General features: G+C 48.8%; 1 protein-coding gene across 5 annotated transcripts in view; it reads left to right on the top strand.

Moving 5' to 3' along the window:
• The first annotated feature begins 4 nt into the window (after positions 1-4).
• The window catches only part of DDX31 (DEAD-box helicase 31), a 67,735-nt gene continuing 57,326 nt past the window's right edge, over positions 5-10,413 (top strand). For 2 of the 5 annotated variants that reach the window (XR_006607466.1, XM_045082639.1), the window contains exons 1-6: positions 6-236; positions 4,743-4,999; positions 5,106-5,181; positions 6,179-6,222; positions 7,357-7,427; positions 8,393-8,457. Coding sequence is in view for 4 of the 5 variants with exons in the window: in XM_045082639.1 (XP_044938574.1) it covers positions 141-236; positions 4,743-4,999; positions 5,106-5,181; positions 6,179-6,222; positions 7,357-7,427; positions 8,393-8,457 (609 nt within the window). In the remaining variant the exon portion in view is untranslated. Of the gene's footprint in view, positions 237-4,742; positions 5,000-5,105; positions 5,182-6,178; positions 6,223-7,356; positions 7,428-8,392; positions 8,458-10,413 lie in introns of all 5 variants that reach the window. The other 3 variants (XM_045082642.1, XM_045082641.1, XM_045082640.1) reach the window with 3 other exon arrangements.

Below are 10,413 nucleotides of genomic sequence, written 5' to 3'. Positions count from 1 at the left end.
GCGGGGCAGCTCCGCGGGGTCCTCGCGCGCCGCCCACGTGGGGCCCAGGCGAGCCCCGGGCCGGGCTCCGCAGGTCCGGCCGCGCCCGCGGGTGCCCGCGCCCGCCCGCGTCCGCCCGAGCCCGCGCGTCGCCGAGCGCCATGGCAGCGGCCGGCGGGCTGCGCCTCCACGGCGCGGAGTCCCCGGCCGGCGGCCCCGGGACGCTCTCCGGACCCCGCCGGGCCCAGGCGAGGCGGGTGAGTTCCGGCCTCTGGGCGGGTTCCGAGCTCCCGACCGAGGTCCGGGGGAGGTGGGCTTGTCTAGCAGCTTCGGGAGAAGTCGCTGAACGGCACGTGTCTGGGCGCGGAGCGCTGCGCCGCCGGGGCGCTCCGGGCGGCCGCGGAGCCGGGGTGGAGGGGCGGCTGCCGGCTCGGGCTGCCGGTCGGAGGGCCCCGGCGGTCGCGTAGGGGATGGGAGCGGACTGCCGCCGGGGGTGCCAGCCGGGGGTGCCAGCCCGGGCGCCTGCTAGCCACACCTCCTGACTTCTCTCACCGCCGGTGCCTCGGAGGAAGGTCGCTCGGTGCCGGAACGGGGGCCGGAGCCTAGAGGCCTCCCTCGAGGACTTTCCGAAATGGCATGGATTCTCACCCACGTGCGGCGGGGAGGAACACGGAGCGTCCGTATCACCCGCTCCCTGGGGAGGGGAAAGATGCTTTAAGTTTCAACCTGAGCCAGAGCTGGGAACTGGTTTGATGGTTGACTTCTGGCCTGGAAGGGAGCACGGCTGCAGGGCAGAAAATCTGTTGTAGAATCCCGAGTTAACCACAGAGGCCAGAAATTACACCACCTCGTGCGGAGGAAAGTGGGTGTTTTCTCCAGAAAGCAACAGGCAGTCCCAGCGTGTTGAAGCTGATACTCCTCGAGAGCGTAGAAGGATTGTCTTTGGTGACTTTTCAGTGATGATCAAGCTTTAGGATATAGAGGTTTGGGAGTAGGAGTTTTCAGCTAAGCAGTGGGGTTGCCGCTTCTCTGGGAGGAGGAAACGGAAGCACTGAAGAGCTTCTGGGAGCCTGGGATTTGGAGTAACACAGACCTGGGGTTAGATGCCCACCTCGCAACACGCTGGTTCTGTGAACTTGGGGAAGTTATTTCAGTAAGGTCCAGTTCTCTGGACCTTACTTTTCCAATCTGTAAAACGATTGTAAAATGCAGGGTAGACATAAAATTGTCCACCAAATAAAGCATAGATATAAACAAGTTTCTATTTTATATGAAGTTATTGTGAGGAGTAAATAAAATACACGAAAACTATATTTTCTGGCCCAGAAAAGCACTTAATAAATGCCACTGGTAAATAAAGTCGTGTTGGTTCCATTTTGAGTAACGGAATTGCTGTGTCCCGGGGTTATTGGGGTGCTTTTGCTGTGGAGGTGCCTGGTAACACAGGGGCAGCACTATTAACACCTCCTTGAGTGAGCTGAAGGGATATAAATAGGATGTCTGGCTTCATGATCGCTTGAACCGCCACGTCAAAAGGACGTGTATTAGTGAGATGATGCCGGGGATCTACAGGGCCCTCATCTGCATCCACATTTTTTTGTCTTGAATGGGAATTACAGGTATGCCAGTCTCATCTGCCAGGGGCCCGAATTTGGGGCGGTTAACTAATACACTGCCTTTGGAGAGGCCTCGACAACTTAAGTGATGCTGTACGCAACAGTATGTAGTGTTTTCATTCTAAAAAAAATTTTTTTATTATTCAGGTAATACAAGTTTATTGTAGGAAATAGGGAAAAACTCCGTAACTGCTGTACTCAGAGGTGACTCTGGTTAACGTTTTGGTGTATATCCTCGTAGAAAGCAAACAAGAGATCAAGTTACACATGCTGTTTTCCAACCAAACAGGATACAGTTAATAAATAGTATTACAGCATAACCATCCGGAACCCTGGCCGTGGAATCAGGGCCTGAGCAAAGCCTGGATCCCTCACCGATCCTGGGACAAATTACCTCGTATCTCTGCCTCCGTGTTCTCCTCTTAAAATGGGATGATACATTAGCTAATTCTCATAAGTACTTAGCATATTTCCGGGGCTCTAGTGTATTTATTAATATCAGAAGCGTAGTATTTAGACTTTTAGGGCTAGATGGGCCGTAGAGGTCATCTGCCAGAAGCCCCTTGTCTTACAGGTACAGGGACGAACTCACAGGGAGGTAATTTGCTTAGTGTTGCAGAGCCGACTTTTTAGAAGTGCAGGTGCGTCCTTGCTCCTTGTGAGGCATTTCTGTCCCCTCCTTTCCCTTATGACGTAGGCCGAGGTGGCCTTCTTGTTTCGTGCTTCCATAATCCTTTGTACAGACCTCTTCTGAGTACAAACACAGGTTTGGGTTTCTGGTTTTATACTTTTGTCTCTTCCACTAGCCTGTGAGTTCCTCAAGGGCTTGACTAGTTTTTCAGCCTTGTATCCTCAGAACCACACTACTTGACAGCTGCTGAGTGGTCAGTTTTTTTAAAAGAATGTGTTGTGGCTGCTGGGACAGAAAAGCTAACAAGCACTGGAATAGCGTCCACCTTATGGGAAGGGATAATCCCGTTGTCATTCATCTTACAAGCATTTATTGAGCACTTACTCTGGGCAGAATTGAGCCCATACAAGGGTGCAGTGCCACGCAGGACAGACTTGTCCATTTCCTTGTAGAGTTTACAGTCTAATGGGGATGACTGACATCACGTAACAAATTACATTTCATGCTTGTAATTGTCCTGAATGCTACAGTGAAGACAAAGGGTGCCTTCTAGGAGAGCCAAGAGTAGGAGTCCTGGCCTGACTCGGTGGACAGAAGAGGTCAGGAAGGTTCTTCTGAGGACCTAGTAAGCCTAGATCTAGAGGATGAGTTTGAGTTAGCCAGCCAAAGGGTGGGGGGAAGGGTGTTGCAGACATGGGTATGGCAATAGCATGTGCAAAGGCCCTGAGGAAGGAAGAAGCATGGGGCTTTCTAGGAACTCAGGAAGACCAGGACGACTGAGGCACAAGACGAGGGCACTGAGATGAGCAGAGGCCAGCTTCTAGAGGGCTTTATAGATCATATTACAGGTTTTTTATTTTAGCCTAAGAGCAGCGGAGAGCCTGTGAGATATTGTGTCTAATTCTGAATACGTGCTTTTAGAGAACAGATGACGTGAGAATAGAAAGTGACTGGGATGAGAAAGGATTGAAAGCTTGTGTCCTATTTGGGCTACTAAGTCTGAAGAAGAAACAGGCAGTTAAACGATGTGTGAAGGAATGCGATGCCTCGGACTAGCAGAGAGTTGGTCAAGGTGGCAGATCTTGTCCAAGTGTCAGAAACAGCTTCCTAACCCCTAGAATTTGGTGTCTCCGGCGATGGAGAACGGTAAGGGGAGATGTGTAGGCGAGGCCTACCGCAAGGAGCGTGTAGTAGGAAGTCCGTGCCTGGTGGGAGTGCTCCGAAGAGTGTGTTGTTCCATCAATCAAGGAACGACAACATGTTTCATTCTGCCTTGTAAATGATTCAGCAGACCTGGAACGTGACTTTATCTCTTTCTTTAATCTGAACACTCATAAACTTGGGACTTTGTAAGATAGATTTGTAAGATGATGGAGTAGGTCAGTACTTTCTTTATTAATAGTAAATACTCAAAAGTGTATTTATTGAATTATTTAGATACAGGAGTTCTGTAGTTGTCAGGAACAAACAAGTGTTGCTGTTGGTGGGTTAGCCTGCAGCTGACAGTCATGGCCAAAGCAAGCTGATGTGTAAATGGAATCCATCATTTCAAGCTAAGGGGAAAATAGCATTCCAAGAGAAACCAAAATGCCAGGACAGTAAGTCCTGGCTACTCATGGGATGTTTTTTATTCATGTGGAAATTGGAAGAGAAGGCCAAAGAAAATAAAATGTTTCTTCAAAGAAAATTGGATGTTTCTTCTCCTGGGAGAAGTTTGGACATCGGGTATATAACCACATCCACGTTTCAGAAATAAGCAACAGGCAGGAAAATGCTGAGTGTTGTAGCCTGTAATCGGTGATCAGGTGGGGACCTGAGAGGCAAGGCGAGTTGGAAATAATTGTGGTAGAAGTGATGGATGGAGCAGAATTCTCATTTGGAATGGAAACGGCGAGTGGGAATCGTCTCCAAGCCATCTGAGTCCGGGGAGCAGCGTGAGGGGGAGGATGACAGCGATCCAAGCACTCTGGGGTAGAGCAGTAATGAAGGTTCCCGCTTCCTGGGCATGGGCAGGGCTGCAGCGTCCCATGTCTAGTCACCAACAGGCTTTGTCGCTGGAGAAAGAGGATGTGCTCCCCCTCCCCTGTTCTTTTTGTGTAGGTGGACATCTAGAGAGAAGGATTGACAGTGCGCACTCTTGACAAGGTGGGCTTCTCCTCCCTTAAAAAGAGACTCGCATTTGTTCACATACAGCCCCACAAAGGGTTCTCCCTGCTTGATCCTTACCCTCATCTTGGTGGGGTTGATGGTGAAGATGGATGGTGAGGTCTAGTGGATGAATGAGCTGAGTGTTTGTGTTTCCATCTGTTTTATTTTGTTTGTTTTTTTCTTTTGGGGGAAAAAAAAGGCTGAGTCAAAGAATCTGATTGCAGACCCTAAACTGTTGCTTGACATATGGGACATAATGATCTCTGCAGGGAGAGATGCAATTCCGTGGGCAGTCAGGCTTCACTCCGAGGTCTGTCTTCATGGACTAATGCATCTCTTGTCGCTCTTGCCTTTTGGGAACAACGCAGCAAGCAGAGGCCACCAAAAGAAAACACCAAGCATCCGGGGAGGCTCCCCCAGCGAAGCGGAGGAACAAGGCAGCGTTTCTCCTGGCCAAGAAAGCTACTGCTAAAGAAACACAAAGGACTTTTAAGGGGAAGGCACAGAAAACATTTTCTCCAAGGAAATCTTTGGTCGGTGTGAGTGACGGAACCCGAGAACAGAAACTGTGCGTTAGGACTTCCTCGTTATTTAAAAACAACCCTGAAATCCCAGAGCTCCACAGGTATGTTCAGGGGCAGGTGCGCTCAGCAACAGGAGGAGTTCAGTGTTTTCTGCCCTTTTTCTCTGTCAACGGGAACTGATGCCTGGGTTTTGTTCATCGTTTGCAGACCTGTAGTAAAGCAGGTACAAGAAGAGGTGTTCACTTCGGAAGCTTTCCATGAACTGGACCTCCACCCACATTTAGTAAGTGTCTCTTGGTTTTTTCAGTGTGGTTATTCCTTGGGAAGGTCTGTGAAATGACAGTTCTAGGAAGAAAAATCCAAGGCTGGTTACTTTGCTCTAAGTTACCTGAATGAAGTCAGATGGACAAGATGCTCTTCCAGGACGATCCCGGTGAGCTCAGCTCACTGTCCGCTGGCCTTCCCCCCATCCCCAGCCCTTTTCTCGAGAACGAAACACTTTCCTCACCTAATTCAAAGTAGGCCTGGGGCTCTGCTTATTGGACTCTAGGACAAGCTCCTAATTAGTGGGGGGATGGGACGTGGAAGCTCATGTGGGTGACAGGGGTCATAATGACTAGGAGGGGGGACTGAGCTGGCATCTTCCTATCAAGGGTAGTCTCTTGTTAACAAAGAATTGAGGGAAGATGAGGCTATTTTAACATACACTGTCTACAAACAAATGGGTGGGGGTTTTTTGTTTGTTTGTTCGGACTGTGAACTTTCCGCTCTTATTTGTGAGTAAGAGAAAAATGCATTAACTTTTAGGGAGTCTGGATTTCCTCTGTTCCTATGGTCGCAGTTTACTTACCCCTTTAGGGTGGCTCACATAAGCTGTTTTCTTACCTATGGGTTTGAGCGAGGACATCGAACAGGTTTATGCTGTGGCCATTTGGGGATGGATAACACACGGGCACTGCCCTGTGCGTGATAGGATGTCCAGCAGCCCTCCGTGCCTACTCATTTGATGCCAGTGGCGTCCCCCGCCCCACTTGGGACAACCAAAATTTCTCCAGACATTTCTGCGTGCGTGTGTGTGTATGTGTGTGTATGGGGGGTGGGGAGTGGGGGTGGTGGGCAGAGCCACCCCCGGTGACACTCGCTGGTAGGAAGAACACGGGTTGGAGGGAGCACGGCCATTGTCTTTCTCCCGGTACCTTCTTCTTTGCATCCTCATTTGCATTAAATATATTTATGCCAAAAAGTCAGTAGTTAAAAATATTTTGTGTGTTCTCTCCTAGATTTCCACAATAAATACGGTCTTAAACATGACTAGTATGACCAGGTAAGGGTTCTAGGCCAGCCTTGCTTTTGTTAAGACTTGCATGTATATGACCAGTGAAATTGGAGTGATCTGTGGAGCACTGAGCACATTTGTGTCTTGGTGTTAGAGAACACTGTGGATTGTTGCCCGCGGAAGGCTTGAGACAGCACTCGCCCACCCGGTTCTCCCACTTGTTAAATGCAGAGACTGAGTCCCCAACTGCCTCTGTTTGGAGCTCTGATCCGGTCCAGAAGATGTCTGCGTGGATCCCGCTGCTGTCCTTGCCACACTGAAAATCACATGTCCACAATAGAGAATTTGTCATGTCATTTTTTAGTAGTAAGAACTAGAGGCAGCCAAAAAGAAAGGAGTAAATATTGTGGTCGGGTGTAATGGATACGGACACAAATGTTTTCGAATGTTTACGAGTGATGATTCTTGGAAAATGGAATAGTGAAAGGTACAGAGAAGAGATGAAATTCCTTTTTGTGAGTGTGTGTGCTTCATAGTTTAATTTTACTCGTCATCACGTTTAAGTCATAGGTACATATTAGTAAGGGTCTTGAATAGAAGGAGGACCCCTCTTACCCATTTTTTTTTGTTTAATTTTATCGATCAAATTTAAGTGAATTCTGTGCCCTTTTTGTTGTTTGTTTTTAAACACATGTGTGGACACACATCTTTGTGTGATAGTCACACCTCGGTGTTTTGGAAACTGGGAAGCAGCTGCAGGCTGTGTGGTTGGCTCACAAGCTTCCTGTATTCTTGCTGGGAATCGTCCTGTCACGTCTTACTGGGTCCCAGAGCCTGCCACGGGAGGCGGGGGTTGGGGGACGGGTATGCTCTCATGGGAGCTCGAGCTTGTCATCATGCCTGTGCCATTTTTCTTTTTGATCCGTTTGCTAGAGTGGCCAATCCTGGCTCACCTCAGTATTTTCAGCTGAGTTCCAGAAACTGAACTCTTATCCCTCCATTCATCACAAGTTTTTCTCAGCACCTTCGTTTGAATGATTAGGTGACTTTTAAAGCAGCAGTTGGCAGACACAGCAAAGAATGGGAGCGGTTGTGGTTTGTGTGTCCCGCGTCTGTGCCTGTGAACAGGGGAGGGTAAAATGTTACAGCTCAGCATGTGTTCTTTCTTTTGGGCTGTCCAAGCGTTCAGAAGCAAAGTATTCCGGCGTTGCTGGAAGGCAGAGATGCTCTGGTGAGATCACAGACAGGCTCAGGTCAGTTGCCACTTAACTTCTGACCCTTTTCCCGGACACCCGGGCCACACTCACATGGTAGGTTCCATAGTGAGGTGTCTGTGGCAGCGGTGGCTTTACTTTGTTGGGGGAAGGAGGGAGGCCATGCCTGCTCTGGAGGAGAGCCCTGAATTTGTTCCCCTAGTGAGAGGAAGGGGAGGTGGGGAGGTTGGTGGTGCTGCGATCAGGAATGATCAGGAGGTGGTCGGCCTCTGTCAGGACTGTGCCCAGTCCCACATCTGTGCACCCGAGCTGCCCTCCGCACTCCAGCGGGGATGAGTATTTTCCTCTGATCCCAAAGCACGGTGCCGGTGTGAGCTCACACTATTTGGATGCCAGTTCTGCTCCAACACAGAACACCGCTTTTGCGTGTTCCAAAATTTTCTGCAGACTTGTTCTTCTGCCCCTCCTGTGCCCAGAATGGCAGGTTGGCTCTTCACCACGCTCCCCGTCCCCAGCTCAGCCACCATTCAGGTGTGTGGAAACCTGAAGCTTTTGCCATTCCTTGGTTTCTCCACGGTCTTCAGAGGCCGGCTCGGGGTTCAGGCTGTCTCCCAAGCACGTCAGCGCCGTGCAGGTCGTTTACGTAACCGTGAAGTTCAGGTGCATGGTTAGGGGCGACCTTAAAGGGGTTTTCTAGCTTTGAGGGGCAGTCCTCAAGTCGAGCCTTTGTGTAACTTGAGACATGTGTCATCGTCTCCCTTTGTTAGCTGGATGAAGGATTTTAGCTGCAGGTGTTTTGGGAAGTCCTGGATTCACAAACAAGATCGGGAATTGTGGCAGATGGGCAGATCCCGTTCTTGCCGCTCCTGGATGTCGGATGTGCACTTATCCGTCTCCGGAGTTCAGTGCTCTCCAAAGGAGCAGAGCCCTTTTTCTTAAAGTCCTTTGCTTTTCCTACATCTTTAGGGTCTATGATTTTAATTGCTTTTGTACTTTTTTAAAAGGTAAAACTCTTGCCTACTGCATCCCTGTGGTCCAGACACTTCAAGCAATGAAATCAAAAATACAGGTGAGTATCATGTTTTTCTGTTACTGCTCATAGTACATAAGCAACATCCAACTGATCCAAAGTAGTGATACTGGGACCAAAAGAATCTGTTTCCATTTAGCAGTGTTTTTTTCTTTTTGACTCATTTATTACCTGAACACTTTGTGTCTGAGGATTGTGTCCAGAGAAACTAGAAAAACTCTACTTGTAGTCATCACGGCAGGTCTAATAGGAAACATTTGTAAAGTACATGCTCCTTGTGTTGGATGTTGTTCTGGATTCTTTGTCTATGTTTATCTTCTTGAATCTTAAACCCCACGCCTCGGTCTGGTGAGTTACAGGTATTCCTGGTAGCCTGAGTTTACAGAAAGAAACGGAGGCTTGGGGAGCAGCGGGGAGTAGTACTTGTCTTTAGGTGGGAAACACAGTTAGTGCTCAGGCCAGAGGGGCCGAAAGTGGGGTCCCTGGGTCCTGTAGGAGGCGCGTTCACTGCCGGGCTCCAGGGGCACAGGCACTCTCTCAAAACCCAGCCCAGAGTCCCACAAATATGTTCTGGTTATCCTCCGTGGAGAGGATTTGGTGAGATCTGAACTAGGAAGTGAGGCGGGCGCACACGCAGGTGGGAAGAGCTCCTGGGTTACTTTTTTCCCCTCAGTTTGGGCAGACAGAATGAGGTGTGTGTCCAGCCCACCTGATACCGAGTGACAAGCAGGCAGTGGTAGCTTTGGATTATAGCCCACAGGTTAAAACTAGCACCCATGAGTACAAACTGATAGATTATTGTAGATAGATAGATTGTATTGTAGATAGATTATATGTAGGTAGATAGTAAAAGTGATAAATTATTGAGGGAACAGATAAATAGGTGGGAAAAGGAGAAGCAGGTCTCACAGTGTCGTAGGAGAGCAGCACCATCGGCCGGTGCCTTAGTAACACAGTGTCACACGTCATAGATGCCAAAATGAGGGGTGAGAGTCTGATGAAAAATGGGGTATTTACCTATCTCCCTATAAAACACCTCTTAACCTCAAAGGGACAAACAGTCATTTCACACTGGGGAGGCCTGGCTGCCACCGCCTTCCCCAGGCAGCCAGCGTGGGCATCCCCAGTGCCGGGACGTGTCAGCCTGCACGTCTCCAGAGAGGTCACAAGTCCCACTTGTGTGGTTTTCCTGCCCCACTCGCGTCTCCTGGATTTAATCACGAACAAATATCAGACAAACACAAATCTAGAGACCTATAAAGCAACAGACCGCTAGTGTTCCAAAGTATTCCGGTCACTAAAAACAGAAATGCTGAAGAACTGCCCTCGGTTAAAAGGCGAAGGAGGCGTGACAGCTCAGTGCGATGCCTGGTCCTGCTCTGGGTCCTGGTCTGGGGGGAGGACACGGAGAGGTCAGTCAGTGAAGTCGGGATGTGGGCTGTGGATTAAGTCGGTCTCACGTCAGTGCCAAGTCCCTGCTTTTGATCATCGTACTGGGATTTTGAGACTTGAGAACCGTAGGAGTAAGCTGGAAGAAGGTATAAGAGAGTTCTTTGCACTATTGATATAGTTTTTTTGTAAGCCTTCATTTATTTCAAAATGAGTTTTTAAATTATACTTAAGTTTTATTTAAACAATTTTAAATCAATAAAATGAAATCCTACACAAAATCTAAGTGGTGGGACCTTACATAGACATTAAGGTTTGTGAACTTGACAAGTGTTCTTGCATGTTAAAACGAAAAAGGCAAGGTACAGAACAGTATATACAGGATGATCTGATTTCATAAATAATGCCCTGCGTGTGTGCATAAAAAGACAAGGAAGAAACTATTCATACTGGTTTCCTCTGAGGTGGACAAATGAGGAATTTATTTCCCGCAGATGACTGATTTTTTCCTTCCCATTGGGCACTCTTCAGTGTGATAGCTCAAATAAAGGACTTAGCACGGGACTCGTCTAGCTAGAGAAGGAGAGAGGCCGAGTGTTGCCATAA

This window comes from Mustela putorius, unplaced genomic scaffold (genome assembly GCF_011764305.1).
Source record: "Mustela putorius furo isolate JIRA1106 unplaced genomic scaffold, ASM1176430v1.1 tig00000596_pilon_pilon_pilon, whole genome shotgun sequence".
Lineage (NCBI taxonomy): Eukaryota > Metazoa > Chordata > Mammalia > Carnivora > Mustelidae > Mustela > Mustela putorius.
Note: the sequence above shows the minus strand (reverse complement) of the source record. Positions and strands in the feature narration are given on the sequence as shown.